Here is a 19,111-nt window from a genome sequence, read left to right as displayed (position 1 = left end):
GTTAAGATAACGTTCGACATAAAAATGAGAAAACACGTAGCATAATACACGAGTTTATGTTCATGTTTTTTGAGTATTATATAATGTAAAAATATTTTACGCGTTATCGTGCATTTTATATTATTATTAAGTATGTTTTATGCATAGGCTGAATAAAGAATCTCCCCGCTTGTGGGTGACGTGTCTTCTACGGGACGAATTATTGTGAATGAGGAAACTAGCGCCATTTTGGCTCAAGTAGGAAGTTCGGCTTGTTTTATTTAGCGTATGAATTTAGAGCCTCTATGGCGGCAAAGCGCTTGTGTTTCATGACAGAGATTCTGACAGAAGCAGCGTGTGGAGCATAATCACAGGTCTCCAAAGTTGAATAAGATAACAAAAGGTAAACGCTTTGATGTGTAATATTTAATAGATTTGTTGGACGGAATTTGCTTTTAAAAACATCAGGCATTTATATTACGTAAAGTATAGTTTTTGTTGTTTATAGCAATGCAGGCAGGTTGTACACTGTTATGAATGACATTTGGGTTTTCATTTACACTAAAGCATAGATGTGGTTGTAATTTTTATGGACCCATTTACTCTTAACTGTTCATTGTTCATCAGTTTAGTTGTGGCGTTCATTGAAGTCATTAAAATGTTTGTTTACTGCTCATTAAGCCAGTTTGACACAATTGACACGGACTATCTTAAAACACAGACGTATTGTTAAACCATAGGGGTTGTCAATAATATAGCTGGGATACATTTTACTTTTGGTGACTTACAATGAAAACAATCAACTAATGTATCCTAAAGGCTTTGTATTTTCTTCATGCAAAGTGCTTGTCTGTGTCTGAAGCTTTTAAAGATAGTAATTGATATTAGTCTGTATTTGTGTATCTATGTATGTCCAGGATGGTGGCGGTGGTGTTTCTGCATCCGGATCTTGGTATCGGTGGAGCGGAGCGTCTGGTTGTCGATGCTGCTGTTGCCCTCAAGTCCAAGGGATGTAATGTCCAGATCTTGACCGCCCACTATGACCCGACCCACTGTTTCTCTGAAACCCTTGACCCAGACCTACCTGTGGTAAGCAAGCATTGTGTTAATCGTGTATGAAATGTTAGTATTTAGTTGTACAATCATGATTTCTTCCTCCTCTGCTTCTAACAGCTTTGTGTGGGTGACTGGCTGCCCACCAGCGTTTTGGGTTACCTCCATGCCGTGTGCGCTTACGTGAGGATGATCTACGTGGCTATCTACTTGGTTTTCCTCAGCGGTCTGGAGTATGATGTCATTTTCTGTGATCAGGTGAGGGACATTTGACATCGTCTTAAGACTCGAGGGCAAGTTAAATGGTTTTGTTAATTAAAATGCTTGTTCATTGGCAGATCACCAGCGCAGTCACCTTCGAAACCTTATTTCACCTTTATTCACATAAGCACTCCATTGTAATTTCTATGTGAATGGAGCTTGTGTTTCTTCAGATGCATATAGGGTTATAAGTACATTATTGTGTTTATTTTTAAATCCCACCCCAGGTGTCAGTGTGTATTCCAGTGTTGAGGCTATCCCGTCACAGAAAAAAGGTTTTATTCTACTGTCACTTCCCGGATCAGCTGCTGACTCAACGGAAATCAGCCCTCAAGAAGGTTTACCGTGCTCCCATTGACTTCCTGGAGGAGCGTACCACTGGCATGGCTGATATGGTACGTCACACACTCAGACTTGTCTCTCTTATGTGTTAAAATTTGCTTCTGGTAAAAAAATAAAATAAAATTGGGAGTGACTACAAAGTGCTAAACTTGCTAATAAAACAATACAAATGTAACAAATATAAAATTAATATGTAGTGTTTGAGTAGTTCAGCATTTAGTAAGTTCAGGAATGCAGCTTCCATACAAATACAATTTTATCTGTAGATTCTTTTAGGGAAACGCGGATGTCTGTTTGGTAAAAATGTGATATTTATCTCTAAATGCGGTGCACAGCTGATAGAATAGCATTGATTTGCTGGTATTGTCATTGCCATAATGATAATACAGTACTGCATAGTTTATATATATATTTTTGTATTATTATTATTAATGTTATCGTTATTATATTGTTGAATAATCGTGAACGTTTTGTAATATCAAAATCATACTGAATATTACTGTGTATTGCATATTTACTTATGGACAACAATCTTGAAATTAAGGGAAAAAAAGGATTAGTAACACCAATCTTACCGTAATGTTGGAAGTAAACATCTGGTCATGATCAAAGAATCAGCAAAGCTCCCCCTCAGGCGATTATGAATCTTGTGGCTACATTTTTGGTTAATTTAACCATTACCTAATGAGTTATGACGTCTGGACAAGTCACCATATTAATTTCATAATTCATTTACTTATCTGAGCGTGATTCCAAAAAATATCATAAAATAACATGTAGCCTGCCTCTTAAACATGATTTTGTTTTTTGAAATGACAATAAATAAACTAGCAGGTATGGTATCATTAAAATAAGTGATAAGTATCAGGAAAATAGTCAAATCTTCATGTAATAAATAATAATATTACGTCCTTAAGGTCGAACTGAAGTAAAATGGCACTGCAGGGGACTAAAGTGGGTGCCAACAGCCACCAGCATTCACAATAAAAAGGGAGAAGGAAAGAATTACCAAATCACTTCACAGAATACCTAAATAATGTCCTCTACTCAATAACTTTACTTGCTCAGTATAGTGCCCACCTCCCCTAAAGCCAAACTCTCCGACCTTTTGAATGATATGATTTCACTCCGGTCCTGTAGATGGCAGTAATGTGAACTATAGTTTGGATACCAAAAGCCACATATCGAAGGTTTTATCACCACAGCTTCATCTATTGAACATAGTAGGGAAGGATGATTTTTGACTGACTAACTAACTAACTAACTACAGTACCACCTTGATCTAGCTCAGAACTCAGGTTACGTATGTATTAAAATAGTTCTACCCATGAAATTAACTGAAAAGCTACGGATTTGCGGCTTTCCAGTCCCCAGACCAGCATCCCCCTAAAAAAATAAATTAAAAAAATGCAGGTTTTTGTTCACGTTTTAAAATAATAATAATTATAGTGGACCCCAGCACACTGGCAGATTTTTTTTCTTTTATAAATTGCACGTTTTTGTTCATGTTTTTTAAACAAAATATAGGACTGTATAGTGGGCCGTAGCACACTGGCATATAAAAAAAAATGTTTTGCACGTTTTTGTTCACGTCTTTTTTTTAATTATTTTTTTTTCGGATAGCACTGTAGAGTGGACCCCAGCACACTGGCAGTTTAATTAATTTATTTTTTTTTTATAAATTGCATGTTTAAAAAAATAATAATAATGAAAAAAAAATAATAAACTATATATATATATATATATATATATATATATATATATATATATATATATATATATATATGACCGTATAGTGTACCCGAGCACACTGGCAGATTTTTTTTTCCCAATCTATTTATTTATTTTTTTTACATTTTAGATTTATTTATTTATTTAGGTGGGACAACCCTGTTTTTTTATTGGCAGCTTATCTATGCTTATTCATTTAGGATTAAGCCCCCAAAAAATCACAAATGCATTTATAATGGCGTCAATTATGTGCAGATTTTCGCTAATTAAACATAATAAAGGCTAATGTAAAGAAATTGTTTGTTTTTTTATAACGTAAAATCAAGCCAAAAGTCGCACCCATACATACGCACTGCATGCAGTATTTGTGTTGATGTGTCCTAGTGAGTTCACGTTACCCGCATCTGAGGACATTCCAGTTCTTTAAATTCTCAGTATTCTTTCAGTTCCCTAAAGCATCTGAAGCTCGTTTATGACAAAACATTTTTGTCTCAGCACACCAAAGCAAAAATTCAATCAGGCGACAATTCGCAACTTGAAAAGAAAATCACAAATTGGGGCACTCTCAAGTCAAGGTACCGCTGTATACTATACATGTAAATACTGCATTGTTTGGTCCTCCTGATGCAACTTTACTTGCATGTAGATTCTGGTAAACAGCCAGTTCACCGCAGGGGTCTTCAGAGAGACCTTTCTGAGTCTCAAAGGCGTCCAGACAGACGTCCTCTATCCCTCCCTCAACACGCACACCTTTGACCAGCCACCCACTGAATCGCAAGGCCTGTGGGGGCTGCTCCCCGAGGGAACCTCCCACCTGTTCCTCTCGCTCAACCGATACGAGCGCAAGAAGAACCTGGACCTGGCCCTGCGTGCCCTGGAGGCGCTGAGGAGCGCGCTCCCCCCGGGCCGCAGAGCGGGCGTCCACCTGGTGGTGGCGGGGGGCTACGACGAGCGAGTGAGCGAGAACGTGGAGCACTACGGCGAATTGAAAGAGCTGGCGTCGCAACTCCACTTGGAGGACTGCGTGACTTTCTTGCGCTCGCCCTCGGACGCCCTCAAGGTGGCGCTGCTGCGGGGCAGCCACGCCGTGCTGTACACGCCCAGCAGGGAGCATTTCGGGATCGTTCCCGTCGAGGCCATGTACTGCCACTGCCCCGTTATCGCCGTCAACTCCGGGGGACCCCTAGAGAGCGTGGCGGACGGCGAGACGGGCTTTCTGTGCCAGCCCACGCCGGAGGCCTTCGCCGAGGCCATGGAGAGGCTGGTGGTGGAGCCGCAGCTCCGCAGGGACATGGGACAAGCTGGCAGGAAAAGGGTGCGAGATAAATTCTCTCTTCAGGCCTTCTCACAGCAGCTGTACGGATACATTGTGGGCCTTAGCCAGTGACATCAGGGTTTGTTTGTTTGTGGGGAGGGGGCAGGTAGTGTTCACATGATCGTTTGTGTGGTGAAGTATTACGAGGATTTAAGAGGACAATTCATCAGCATTCTCTTGGAAGCGTTGCTGAGGAACAACCTTTTCTCCCAATTATGAAGACAATAAACTGTTTCCATACTTTGCTGGTCTGCGTACGCGTCGCAGCGCGGCAACCGAAAATATTGATTAACACCGAGAAATGTTTCTTCCCCTTTTTAGCCATCTTTATTAGCGGAGGAACGCAGTTATCATCAGACAGTACACGCAGTCCTAAATCAATAAACGGGATGCTTTCCTCCACTTCCTGTCTGCCCAGAGCTTTTTTTTTTTTTTTTTCTCCCAAAGACGCTTGGCCCGCTCCGTGACTCTTGCTGCTGCACGGAGGTTATTAGCAGATGATAGAGAGTGTTTGGCTTCATTAGAGGTCTGGCTGGTGGGCAGTATGCCGCTGTCTGGGTCATTATCAAGGAGGAGAATAGCAGAAGGTCACCGTGTCTGCGCAACGGCCTCCTCCACCCTTCTACTGTATAGAGATCTTCTTATTGACATTCCACAAGTCTTAATAAACTACACGACACACACAAAGTTTGTCCAGCCGCTTTGTTGCAAAGTTTTGTCCGCCTTTATTGGGGTTTGGGGAGCCAACAAAGTATGTCCTTTACCGTCAGCGCATATTTGAAATCCTGTTTGCGCAGTAAAGGCTTTTTATGGCGCTCGTTAGTATGAGAAATAAGCAGATGGGAGAGCTTATGTTTCCGTCTCCGTGCGCTGCTGCATGATCAGTTGGAGAGTTTGGGTCGTGTTCAAGTGCTCGCCGTTCATTTTCTGGAAGGGAATCTGCAAAGACAAACAACAAAATGTTAACTTGGGTCTAAAAAAAAAATCGAATTGATTTTCCTTTTCAGAGCTTGATATCAATTCATGAAACCCTACATTTATTTTTTAAATAATAATAAAATAAAATAATACATTATTTTGTGTGTTTTGCTTTAAATTTACTGTTCACAGTCATTTAAAAGTGCTTTCTTTCATAAAACCTGACTTCCCATCAACGTTTTGATTATAACACTTGCTACTTTAATTAAGAAAAACAAACTAAATCATTTGACCAGTTACTGCCTTTACATAATTTAACTTGGAATTTAATGTTTGTGGATTTTTTTTATCATGTCTTTGATATTTGAGATCAATTGATGTTCCATAATAATCTTATAGAATTGAATCAAATCAGAAACAAATCCAATTGAACTCATGTGAGTCAAAACCGAACTGATTCAGGAAAGTAGTATCGATACTGGTGGTGAACTTCCTTTTATGCCCGCGTGACATAACGCATGCATGAACGGTTGTCGGCGCGACGCAAACCAACCTGCGTGCACACGGCTCGGCCGTAGCGAACAAACGTGGCGAAATGCTCGCTGTTGAAGTTGACGAGGTCGTATTTGAACTCCTGGTGCAGGAAGGTCTGACAGCGATGCATCATCTGCTCCATGATGGACGGAGCCAGCTGGTGCTTGTCGTTGTTGACCCGGACGCGGGTTCCCGCCGGCACTCTGATGTCAGCGATGGGCTGAGAGGTGATGGTGGTCTTCTTCAGAACGCCGTCACCTTTCCACCTTGGCATCATCTGCTGCATGAGGCTGCGGCACGCTTTCTGAGTCATGTTCTCGTCTTTGGGGTAGAAAAGGAATGTAGAATGACGGTAAAAAAAAAAAAAAATGGCTTGCTTACTGTCGTTCTACACAGAATGTAAATGCATGTTTTATTCTCTCACCTCCCACTCCAAAATGAATCACATGACCTTGTCCCATATAAACTCCCCATAGAGACACCCCCAGCCACGGGTGCGCAAATTCTATCAAGTCTCCAATTTCTGCTGTGGATACACTTTTATCCATCTGCAGAGGAAAATTATTCCAATCAACAGAAATGTACACAAAATGGACTTGAACCTTGACCCTCTAGTTCCAAAGCGAGTCCTAACAGATGAGCTTTGTACCTCTCAATGTTTCTAATCTTAACCTCTCTCATCATAGATTCTCATATAGGAATTACAGTATAAAACATTCATCGTTATACAAATTGATTTGATAAAAACGCACCTGTCGCCATTGCATTTGAGAAAGAACGCCGGCCCATGTTGTCTTTCCATCCATCGTGCATCCGCCGAGGACAAGCGAGTAACTGAAGATGATTATTTAATGCCGTAATCAGTTTATATTATGATGTGACACGCCTTCGTTATTTCCAGATGCGGCCAGAAGATAGGCTGCTTAATATGTTACTTATTAAATTATGGTGACATATTGTACAAGATCAACTGCTGTGAAATTCTTGTCCAACATGAAAAAGCAAATGAAAAAGATTTGATTTCGATTTTGAATCCGATATTGATTAATTATGGAACATCAATTCTTCTAAAAAATATCAAGGACATGATAAAAAATAAATAAATAAAAACCTCTTCAAACATTAAATTCCAAATTAAATTTTGCGGAAGCAGTAATTGGTTAAATGATTTAGTTTATTAATGAAAGTAACACGTGTTGTAATCACTTAAATGTTACATAAGCATTGACATCAGAATGGATGAGATGAAAATGCTTTCATAATTCTCATTCAATAATTGTATATATCAATTTAAAAGATTCTGAATTGTCATAAAGTGCAATGAGTCAGGTCTTTTGTAAACGTAAGAAAATACTTTCAAATTCCTGTGAGTAGTAAATAGTAGTAGGATACAAAAAAATGTGTCCTTTAAAACTCTTATTTTCTTGTGAATTTATGAGAAAAAGATATACAAAATAATCAATTTGTGGTTTTATGAATCAATATCAGATACGATAACTATCACAATATTAACCGCACGATACAATAAGAATCGCGGTATTGTGGATGATTGGCATTAGCGTGGGTCTTCAACGTCGGTGGCCAAAACATGCCTAATTAAAATTAAGCTGCACAAATAAACTAACCACCAGAGGGTGCTGGAACTGCACAAATGGAAAACAACCTCGCCTTTTTATTAACAGATGTGCGGCAGCGCTTTTAATATCGCAATATCACAATATTGCTGTCATCGTTACATCCTTAGTAAAAATTTAAAAAATAATAAAGATAAAGTAATACATTGCACCAAATTTTGGTTGAATCAAAGTATATTGGACTAAAATTTAAATATAGATTGTCTGTATATAAATGTTTGAGGACAGTTAAATGCTAATTAACAATGAATGTACTGGATTAAAAGCCGTAACGTAGCATTATGCGCAGTTAGTCATTTGAACCTTATATTCAGTGATTCTTTTTCATACCTCTAGAGGGAGCCCACGTACGTAGTGGTCCTTCTACCGCACTTTGAGAACCACTACACCATCACTATAACGCAGTCATTGAATAAAAAAAATTAAAACATAAGGTGCATTCAACTTGACATGTTTTTTTGTATTGTTTAGGTAACAATAGTTTTGTACTTTTTAAAGAAAAATAACTCAACATTTACTCAAAACTAAAAAAAAAAGAAGAAAGTGAGAGTGGGGGAGCAGATAGTGGGGCGGCACGGCGCGGCGCGGGTGCCCGCCTGGCCTCCCGCTGCCCTGTGGTGAGGTTCTTATTGAGATGACGGCGTGTCTGAATGACAGCGATAACCGGCACCTCGCCGCCACCGGCTGCCACTCACCGTTTAATTAATTAATGAGACCGCGGGCTTGCTTTTCTAATTCCAACCATCCGGCAGGGGTGTGAATGCGCGCATGATAGGCCGGGAATGGTGAGGGGCGTTTTCGCTGGCGAAGACGTATGTGCGGCTCGTGACTCTGTACCGGGGACCTGCTCCCCTTGTTAGTGTTGGACTATTAAATATGTGGAGAATATTTTTACTCTGACTTTTAATCACGCGTGATGATTGGGAGTTAATCATGGGCTAAATGAAGATGATGATGAGAACTACAGGGTTACTACATCAATTCTTGCTCCCACTTTAATAACCAGGTCATGGACTCATGGCCCAGAAAAGACTAAACACCCTGCAAGTTAGGGAAAAGGTGCTTAGAGCAGCACGCATACTTCATTATTAAGAATGAGGTCGTCTTCTAAAGGGAAAATTAACAATCTTTTATTTGTCCCCTTTGTTTTTCTACTAGACGCCGTAAATAACACAAACCCAGTTAGAGCCTAATAATGAAAGGAAATCACTTCACAAATCATGTTGAGAAAATTTGGTGAGTTGTTGTGGAACACGGAGCTTAGATTGTTGATCATTCAGCGCAGTAAAGTAAGTCTAGCGTACGATTTGGAATTCGATAAAATTCTCAATAAAAATATTCCTCAAAATACAGTGTTAAAACCTTGGTCAAAAAGTGCGGAGAGTCCTTGTCAAGGGCAAATAAATGTCTTGGAACTTTGGCATTCTACAGAGACTCTGCTAAATTTGAATGATTCCAAAAAAAAAAACTTACAAAATGATGCTCCAAAATCATGAAAAATGGCTTTTCCAAATAGCAACAACGAGGCGCTCTAGAGCAGCAATGCCAGCGTGTAACCCTTGCCCTCATCGTGTTCTTTCAAGTCGGACTTCCTCTTTAATTTTTCCCCCCGATCCCCTCTTTGACCTTTCTCTGCATGCATGGCTAGCACACACTCATGACCAACAACGAGGCACTCTAAAGCAGCCACGCCAGCCCAAAGCACCGGTCTACTCCCTTTTTTTAAAAAAAAAAGTAATCCCTCCTTTTCACTGTTTACGTCTTAATCTGCATGGTGTGCGTGCACTCATGGCCAACAACGAGGCACTCTAAAACAGCCACGCCAGCCCAAAGCACTGGTCTACTCCCTTTTTGAAAAAAGAAATCCCTCCTTTTCACTGTTTACGTCTTAATCTGCATGGTGTGCGTGCACTCATGACCAACAACGAAGTGCTCTAAAGCAGCCATGCCAGCAGTCTGTCGAAAAGGAGGATACACTTTGACAACCTGAATGGTTGAATGTGCTGAAATACAATCTGATTTCTAATTATAGATCTCTCTCTATTTATAAATTTCTTGGAAATGTGGCACTCTACAGAGAAGAGTGTTAGCAACTCTGCTAAATTTCAAAATGAGGCTCCAAAATAATGAAAAATTGCTTTTTCACATGGCAACAACGAGGCACTCTAGAGCAGCAATGCCAGCGTGTAGCCCCTGCCCACATCAGGACTGTCAAGTCGGACTTCCTCTTTAGTTTTCCCCCTCCCCTCTTTGACATTTCTCTGCATGCATGACTTGCGTGTACTCATGACTAACAACGAGGCGCTCTAAAGAAGCCAGGCCTGCCCGAAGCATCATTTCACTCATTGGCTGTCAAGTTTGACTTCTCACTGTTTATGTCCTTATTTGCATGGTGTGCGTGCACTCGTGGCCAACAACGAAGCGCTCTAAAGCAGCCATGCCAGCAGTCTGTCGGAAAGGAGGATACACTTTGACAACCTGAATGATGGAATGTACTAAAATAAAAGCTGATCTCTATTTGTATTCACAGCTCGTCTTTTAAGAGCTATTTTTTTCCCCGTGCAAAATATTTGTAAATGATATATTTCACACTTTACTGCCCCTGTAAATGATTGAAATCTACTAAATTCCCGCCTATAAACGTTCAATTTGTGCACCTCTTCCACTCGCAAAGACAAACCCGTCTCAGATGCTGATATCACGCAGCAAAGGAATGATTTACTGCTGGTAAATAAAAGTCTATGCTCTGTGAAAGATCACAATAAAACATTTATGATCTCTGATAGTGGAATGTTTTACATAGTGGAGCTTTTACAGAAATAGCTTTATGGCCGTGCAAGGAGAAACGTTACGACGCGTTCTGGCTTGTATGTTGCGGTTTAAACCGTCGTATAGCTTTAAGATTGACCTCACAGTAGCGCTCTTCATAAAAGAAGTTCTTATTTTACAAGGAAATCCATTCAGTGCAACAAAGATGGCAACAACTAAACACTGTGGAAATGAAATGGATGGAAGGTATGTTGTGTACATGCACCTTTTTAATCTGTTGATATATTTATTATCTCTTCACTAGCATACACTTACTTATCAGCTATGAGGCGTCAAAGTTCATTTCATTATTTAACACTTTGACATCTTGCCGACACAAGACAACTGGCCTTGTTTATGTCTATCGCAGCTCGGGACAAAGTGGTGAAATGATTATTTCAACAACAAAAGATAATCAAATCAATTGCATGATACTGTATATTCACTGTTTTATTGTTTTTTTCCTTTTTATTAAAACACTTTTCTTGCTAATTATTTTCTGTTGTGAATGTCAATGATGTAAAACTACTCAATTTAAAGCAAAATTTCCCCCTAAGAAAAATCGGGCATAAGAACATGGAAATAATAATAATTGATCGTTTTTTTAAATTAATAATTAACCTTTTTTTACTTTTACAGTTAATGTTAAAATTCCACTCACCACCAAATTACCACACAAATATACTGTAATGAGTTTGAAGTAAATTTACACTTAAAGTGGAAGTCAACCTTAAACATTTCTTGACAATAATATGTTATATGTGATCTAACTAGACTAAACATAACATTTAGATTAATATTACATTTGTGGAATGAAGCAAAATCCAGCCATTTTTAATCCATCTCATTGAGCGGCCATTTTGCCACTTGCTGTCAACTGAAGATGACATCACAGTTGCTCGGTGCTCTGGCTACAACCAATCACAGCTCACCTGTTTGCTGAAGGTGAGCTGTGATTGGTTGTTACCTGAGACCTGAGCAACTGTGATGTCATTTTCATTCAACAGCAAGTGGCAAAATGGCCGCCTTCTGATATTGATAAAAACTGCTGGATTTTGCTGCTTAACTCATATTCCATGAACACAACATTAACCAGAATAAAGTATTTAGACTAGTGGGGCTGCATAGAACATATTATTGTCAAGATTTTTTTTTGTTGACTTCCTATTTAATGGATACAAAATTGTCAAATTAGCATCATTTAATTTGATGAAAATAAATCCATGGTGTTTGTTTTTTGTAATATATTTAAAACAACCACATAACTTTGTCTTTAAGTCCAACTAACACATAATAGGAACTAGCATAGACGCGCTAACATATGGCATCTATAGTGGTGGTGATTATAATCCTTATACTCACATAATCCAACACTCACATATTATGCATCTTCCAAGAAAATGACAATTACTGCTGTTACTGAGTCACTGACAATAGTTGTCAAAGTCTTCTTCATTTGTGTCTGCATGACTGGACTTTAGAGTCGTACATACCAAAAGAAGCTACAGCGAATTTAGGATGAAGGCTGGAACGGATAAATGGCAATTCCATTCATTTAATGGGGAAAGATGATTTGGATTTTGATGTTTTTATTTGCAGATGTGGCCACGGAATAAATTAAACACATAGTCACAGAGATTCAACCACAATACTATAATAGCTTTCTGACAGTGTTCATAGTACCTCATTTGAGGGTTCACGGGTACCTAATGTGACTCCAATGAGTGGAAGTTGTATACGCATAAACATCAACATTGATACCTGTACATCTTGTCTCCCTGTCTGCAATTTGATAAGTGGCAGAGTGATGAGAGTGTGTGTGTGTGTGTGGGGGGGGGGGGGGGGGGTACCTTGGCAGACTTCCAGCTCTCATTTTGCCCGTTAATCTGCTGCAAATCAGTCAGTCACGCCGGCTTTAAACAAACACATTAACATTTGCGAGCGCTTGCTAACGACCAATCACGCGCACACACACAACCTGTTTAGCATTATTCTTTTTGTCCTCCTATTTATTGTTGGCCCGAGGTGTGCATGTGTGTACATTTCTGGGCCCGCATACATTCACACCCTGCGCACCTGTGGCCCAGTAGCTTCTCACAAACTGCAGGTGCGACACCACACAGCTGGCTAGCACTCACGGGGGTGGATGTCAATCATGATGTGTGTGTGTGTGTGTGTGTGTGTGTGTGTGTGTGTGTGTGTGAGAGAGAGACACACACAAAAAGACAATACCCGTTTGATTGCTGATGCAAGTATGCTTTATATTTGTGTGTGTTTGTGTAAGCAGTGGCCGCCGTTTACATCCTGTTAGATTGAGCTGTCAGTCGGCAGGCAGCAGATGAAGATTAATGGGGCGAGCAAACAATAAGAGGCTGGCAATGATCATGAATATGCTAATGGTCGTTAGCCACACACACGCGTGTGTACAGTGTTAGCGAGACGGGAGGTGATGCAGGTTACACTTCTTCTCTCGGGATTCGCACCCAAAAAAAAAAAAAAGCAGGGTGATGGACAGGAAATTGGGGGTGGGGGGGGGGCTCCCGTGTGTTATGTTTGGCTTGAGGGTCTCCATGAGTGAGTGACATGATTGGTGTTGCGTTCAAATGTGTGTGTTTCCAAGCGTCTGATTAAGACTACAGGGTGTAATGAGAGGCTGATTATGAGGAGAGAGAAAAAAAGCAATAGATGGACAGATCTATTCAGTGTAAGGATGATGGGATTCTTTGTTGTCTAGTCCCATTTAGGTGTTCCTCAGGGGTCCGTTCTGTGGGCGCATCCATTAAAAAAAAAAACGCAAAACCTGATTTCTCTCTCCTCACATTCTCCATCTGGGTCACCTGTCGTCCACTCCATCACCTGAGTACCCCCCCATCCCCCCATGGGAATCATTTGAAGGGGGGGAGGGGGTGGGGGTTCTCTGACCTTCCCCGTCCTTTAAACACAAATACACACCTGCATTCCCGCACTTTAGCGCCACCCATCCTGATGGAGAGCGTCATTTGCGCGCGGCGACGGAAGTGGTTATGATTGGCGCTAATGAGCTCACAGGGGAACGCCCGGAGAGAGCGGGGGGCCGGCCCATGTCGGATGCGACTCTCAGGAGGCTCTCCCCGCCGAGCTGAGGCCCTTCCGTCTTGGGAGCGTGCGTTTCCGACAGTCCCACTGGTCATTATGCGCTCGTTGTGCTGAGTTGGTTATCGTTGCTCGCCTCGGACAGGGGTAGTTAAACACTCGGATGTTTTTTTTATATCAGTTATGAGGCCAAGGTCACTGGTTGCGGAGAATTAAACACTCTACTAGGGCACCCATGTAGAAAAACACTGAGTGGGAAGTGTGTGTGTGTGTGTGTGTGTGTGTGTGTGACAGTGTGTTTCTTATTACCATGCATCATGTGTCGGCGTTGTCCAGCAGCCTCAGCCTTGACGCCGGGTTCCAGGAGGGGGGGTAGTTATAGATTACTGTCTGGAGCGGGCAGGGGCCAAGGGAGCCGCCGGGGCCCAGACCTGAGCACTGTAGGCTGGCCGCGGCGATCTGCTCATCAGCCTGTCTCTGGAGGCCGCCGAGCTTAACCCGGAGCAAGGCTCTGATTAACCAGACTAATGACGCCGAGGCCCCCCAGCTCCCACTTCTCAACACTATAATCACTGCTTCAGGCCCTCGGCCAGTCACCGTGTCTATATGGAGAGAGAGCCAGAGCAAGTGTCTCAGCTTAATGCTTAAGTCCACTGACAACACGACTTTTAAGACAGGTGACCATGTTAGCAAACATAAGGGGCAACATCAAGTGTTTAATACAAAACAATACAAAAATAGAGCACTGTGTTACTTACATAACTTTTTCCAAGTGCCAATTGTATTGTTTTATTTCGATTTTTCCCGTACCTGAAAAACTCCAGTTCGACATCCACAACTTTGCATATTAACAGATTTGTCGAGGAACCTATTCTTCGTTATTTGTCGAAAATTTCAGCCATTCACTGTAAAATATTACTTAAGTGCCATTTTGTGGCATCTCTTGTATTCTGGGTCAACAATAACCCAAATTGAGTCCAAAAGAGACCAACCCAACTTTTTGGATTAATCATTAAAAACCAAAAAGTGGGGTTAAATAAATAACGGGTTCAATAAGTCACCTAAAAAGCTAGCCCCCCCCCCCCCAAAAAAAAAAATCTAGTTGTTTTAGTAAAAAGCAACCCCAAAAATTGTTTTGTTTTTGGTTTTCAAAATGAATAACACACTCTAGATCCGGGACAGGCAAGTTCGGTCCTAGAGAGCCGCAGTGTCTCCTGCCTCCAACCCAGGTGTTTCAAATCATCAGCTCATAATTACGTTGTGTTCGAGGGGGGAGTCGTCAAAAAAACATGCAGGACTGCGGCTCTTTATGACCGAACTTGCCTACCCCTGCTCTCGATACAGCTGGGTCGAAAATAACCCAATTTGGGTCAAAAGCTTGTTTAATCCACTAGTGTTAATTTCGTCAAAGAAAACTAAACAAAAATAGTTTCGTCAACACATTTTTCACCGGACTAAAATTAATAAATTAATAAACAATAACTGGGACTAAGTCAGTACGCATTTTCGTCAAATAATGAAGACCATAGTAGCCACTATACTATGGCCCCTGTAATTGTTTGTCAAGTTGTTTTACAGCAAAAAGATGGACTCAAACTGAGACTAAATTTAAAAATGGCGGATAAAATTAACACTACAATCCACTACTTGGGTAACTAAAATATTCCTTAGGTGCTGTTTTGTGGCATCTTGTACTCTAAAAACAGCTGGGTCAAAAATAACCCAAATTGAGACAAAAAGAGACCAACCCAATTCACTATTTGGGTCAATTTGACCTTTTTTTTTTTTTGTAAAAACTATTGAGTCAATTTGACTAATTAAAACAACCCAATTTTGCGAAGTTTGTACATAACCCAAAAATTGGGTCTAATTGACCTAAGTAGTGGATCGTCCATTTTTTTATTGGGTTATTTTAAGCCCAACTGTTTTTGGAGTACACACAAAACCCCAAAAATTGGATTGTGGATTAATCATTGGACCCACATTTTTTATTTATTGAAATGAATAACCCAAAATGTTGGGTTGCTCCCAAACAACCCTTCAAAATTGGGTTGGTTTTCAGTTGACTCAACTTTGACTCAAGTTGGGTTTTAAATATAGAATCCAAAACTTTGGGTCAGTCTCCTTTTGGCTCAGTTTAGGGTAGTTTTGACCCAACTATTTTTAGAGTTTGTTGTTAAGTTTATTTAGTAAAATTCGTCAAGTTTTCTACCATTTGTGTAAAGTGCATATTTGTTTGTGCATTATTGTTAATGTGAAGGTGGTTTGTGTTGAATTACTACCGAATGCAGTCGTTTATGTGACATAGGTTTATGCTTGCGTACATGCTAGATGAGAAGAACATCGGCATTGATGGTATTTAAGTGCTTTATTGCCATCTTGTGGCATCTATATGTAATTACAATCCCTGTGTTTTTTGCATTAAGTGATAACCAAAGGTGCTGCCGGGTGAAAAATAATGTCGCTTTGAGCCCACAATAATGCCACATATTGAAAATATTGTTTTGTGGCGCTTCTGTCAGTCACGGGCCCTGAGGTTGGTCAGCACCCTTCATCCTCTTTGGTGCTTTTGACAACAGCCATTGCTTGACGTGCTTTGTGGATAAGCAAAGTCTTTGTAGCAAAATGTGCACACAAACAGGCTCTTCTCCACCCTTTCATCTGGCATTTTTCTTCAAAGTAAACTTTACGTCACTCAATGCATCCTGTTGTCTGTATTCCAAAAATCCGGCTACTGAGAAATGAGTTACTTGGAGTAACGTGTGTGATAAAATCTTTTTGATACCGCTTATCCTCATTAGGGTCGTCGGTGAGCTGATAAATGATACACATATAAAGCATAAGGGGAAACATAAAAAAAAATTGGGCTGCGTCTGGTCAACCAAGGACGTCAAATGTCATCCAACACATGTGTTGAATATTTACGATAAAGTCGACTGCTCGCGAGCTTCTTCGACTCCAGAGTGTGCGACATGAATGGAATGTAGCCATCAAAGAAGCGCCCTGAGTGCCGAACAAGGGAGCGGCAGGAAATCTTAACAAAAATATGTCCTCTGCCCGTTGGCAGGAAGGCTTTTCCAAAGAAACTTCGAATGCTCCCGCCTCCGGTCTTCTTCAGAAACATTCATCAACCATCGACACACACTCTGAAAATATCAGCACATCTTCATTTACACTATGCATATTAATTACCTTAACTGAATGTAACTATAAGTTATAACGGGGTGTGCACACTTGTGCAACCACACTATATCAATTGTTTATTTTCAGAAATGTATTTTTTCCAATCAAGTTCGACAGCTCATTGCTTAAACACCTGACATTTCAACAGGGGTGTGTAGACTTTTCACATCTCTTAAATGGTCAATTTTCTACTTCAAAGACGGTATTGCCTGTGTAGAAAATCCAACTTCATTTCTGTGAGCGCCGCTTCGAGCATGACAGGGCTGATTTAAGTCAAACGTTACGCGGGCATGCGTGGGCGTACGCCAGCGCTTTTGAGCGTGTTTACCGTGTGATGATCGACGTCTCATCTGCGCCGTCCTTATCGCCAAAGCAAACATTCGACTGGCGACGGCGCGCGCCGAAAGCGTCCCGGTGGAGAAAGTTCTCCAAAGCCGATGACGATGTATGCAAAGCAGACAAACACGCAGCAACCTTTTGCGCTATCGCAACGCGTCGCGGCGGCAGGTACGCCTTTGTTTGCTGCCGAGCTTTGAAGGGGCTTGAAGGTGGGGGCATGCCAACACTGCTCGCTGTCCTGTGTGATGAAAGTGGGCCCTGACACATCCTAAATGAAGCCCCGGGGGTTGCGGGGCCCGCGGCTGCTGCATCACAGGCCTGCCTCATGACTGTTGGAGGGCTTAGCAGGAGGACGAGGAAATAGCTGCGAGGAGAGTCGATAAGTGATCTGGTCTCACTTGTGTTTGAGACTCAATGAGGAGGGACGACGCCCATTTGATTTATTGTCCGAGCCCCGTGGAAGAAACAGAGGTTCAAGTCTTCCATCTTATCACAGGGACACTTTTATATGGGATGGATATATGAAATGAAAAGGACACATGAAACAACTGTTAACGCATATTGACGCCGCCTTAAAATAATCACGTCATTTTTTCAGATTTTCCATGAAACAAAAAAAATATTATTTGCATCATGAGGAGATGATTTAGACAAAAATTAATATATTTTGACTTCGACAATTATTTTTTAACTCCATTTTCACTGAAGCAACCCCCTTCGCTCCCGGCTGTTTTACTGGATTTTGACAGCTTTTGCAAGGTCCATGGAATATTCTGTTCTGTTGCTATAAAAAAAACACGGAACCTACCAAAAGAAAGGTTAGACTCTCTTCTTTCATATGGGAAAAAATATATATTTGTATCTGTTTCCGTTTTGCAGCAATTAGTATTAGAATATAGCTAAGTTTAATCATTATTCACAAATCAGTTTAAAACAGTGGGGAAAAGAGCTTTTTGCAACATGGCCCTGGTTGATCTCTTATTCTCTGCTGCCACCTGCTGGCCGTTTTTGTTATAACTACCATTGCTTTAAGCTTTCTCTTCAGTTCAGAGGCTGCATCAAAGTCTTCTGTAAGCTCTAGCATTACTTTTTTTTTTAAACAAATGTATAAAATATATTTTGTGACTATGGTAATATTTAAAATAGAACATATTTTTACGTTTTTGGGAGCAAATGAATTAAGAGGGTGACGATATGGCACATGGACAACGTAACGTGGTGGAATATTCGGGTTCAGACACTTAGAAGATATTAACCCAACGATAGTTGCTAAAATGCCCAAATAAATACTAGCAAAATCCCTCAACTAAGATACTCTAAAGCAAGGGTGTCAAAGTCAGGTCCTCGAGGGCCCGAGTCCTGCATGTTTTAGAGGTTTCCCACGTTCAACACAGCTGATTCATATTTAAGCTCGTCAGCAAGCTCTGCAAGAGCCTTACAATTATCCTGATCATTGAATCAGGTGTGTTGGGAGTAGAGAAACCTCGAAAACATGCAGGAGTTAGAGTCAGACCCTCGAGGACCGGATCTTGACACATGTGACTTAAAGGGAAAGTCTTGGTTAAGTTTTACATTTGTGAATGATCACTTCTACGATATTTCTAGGTCACACTGTCATTGCTAATAACCGATTTTTTGGTGGGTAGGACCACAGGCTTCTCATTTGACCTTTTGGTGACCTCTGGTTTAGTTGCACTGTATTATTATTATTGCCTAGTTTGTTATCTCAGAGTTGTCAAATTTGTTTTTGTAAAAAAAAAAATAAAAAAAATCATTCTTGTATACAATTTTTCTAAAAAAAGTGACATGTTTCTTCTTTCATTAATAGGTTATTTTTTTAGAGTATTGGTAGAGAGTAGTAAAATAGTACAATGAAGACTTTCGTATTTCATTTCCATGATATCAACCAATTTTTCATGGAGAATCACAACTTTTTCTTGTA

At 40.6% G+C, this 19,111-nt stretch overlaps 2 protein-coding genes across 11 annotated transcripts in view; one reads left to right on the top strand and one right to left on the bottom strand.

Annotated features, from left to right (window-relative positions):
* alg2 (ALG2 alpha-1,3/1,6-mannosyltransferase) overlaps positions 1 to 5,083 on the top strand; it is an 88,332-nt gene extending 83,249 nt beyond the window's left edge. For 8 of the 10 annotated variants that reach the window (XM_077574913.1, XM_077574911.1, XM_077574910.1 and 5 more), the window contains 4 exons: positions 897 to 1,068; positions 1,153 to 1,290; positions 1,521 to 1,688; positions 4,013 to 5,083. In XM_077574913.1, coding sequence (XP_077431039.1) covers positions 898 to 1,068; positions 1,153 to 1,290; positions 1,521 to 1,688; positions 4,013 to 4,753 — 1,218 coding nt within the window. In that variant the 5' untranslated portion in view covers position 897 and the 3' untranslated portion in view covers positions 4,754 to 5,083. Of the gene's footprint in view, positions 1 to 240; positions 383 to 867; positions 1,069 to 1,152; positions 1,291 to 1,520; positions 1,689 to 4,012 lie in introns of those variants that run through there. The other 2 variants (XM_077574909.1, XM_077574912.1) reach the window with 2 other exon arrangements.
* Positions 5,084 to 5,492: 409 nt separating this feature from the next.
* On the bottom strand, positions 5,493 to 7,129 carry LOC144057400 (phospholipase A and acyltransferase 4-like). The gene is made up of 4 exons (XM_077574920.1): positions 6,886 to 7,129; positions 6,558 to 6,681; positions 6,153 to 6,454; positions 5,493 to 5,620 (listed from the first exon to the last, which is right to left on the bottom strand). Exons 1-4 carry the CDS (start codon positions 6,937 to 6,939, stop codon positions 5,531 to 5,533), a joined length of 570 nt encoding a protein of 189 aa, XP_077431046.1. The 5' UTR covers positions 6,940 to 7,129; the 3' UTR covers positions 5,493 to 5,530.
* Positions 7,130 to 19,111: the final 11,982 nt, after the last annotated feature.

This window comes from Vanacampus margaritifer, chromosome 9 (genome assembly GCF_051991255.1).
Source record: "Vanacampus margaritifer isolate UIUO_Vmar chromosome 9, RoL_Vmar_1.0, whole genome shotgun sequence".
NCBI lineage: Eukaryota > Metazoa > Chordata > Actinopteri > Syngnathiformes > Syngnathidae > Vanacampus > Vanacampus margaritifer.
Note: the sequence above shows the minus strand (reverse complement) of the source record. Positions and strands in the feature narration are given on the sequence as shown.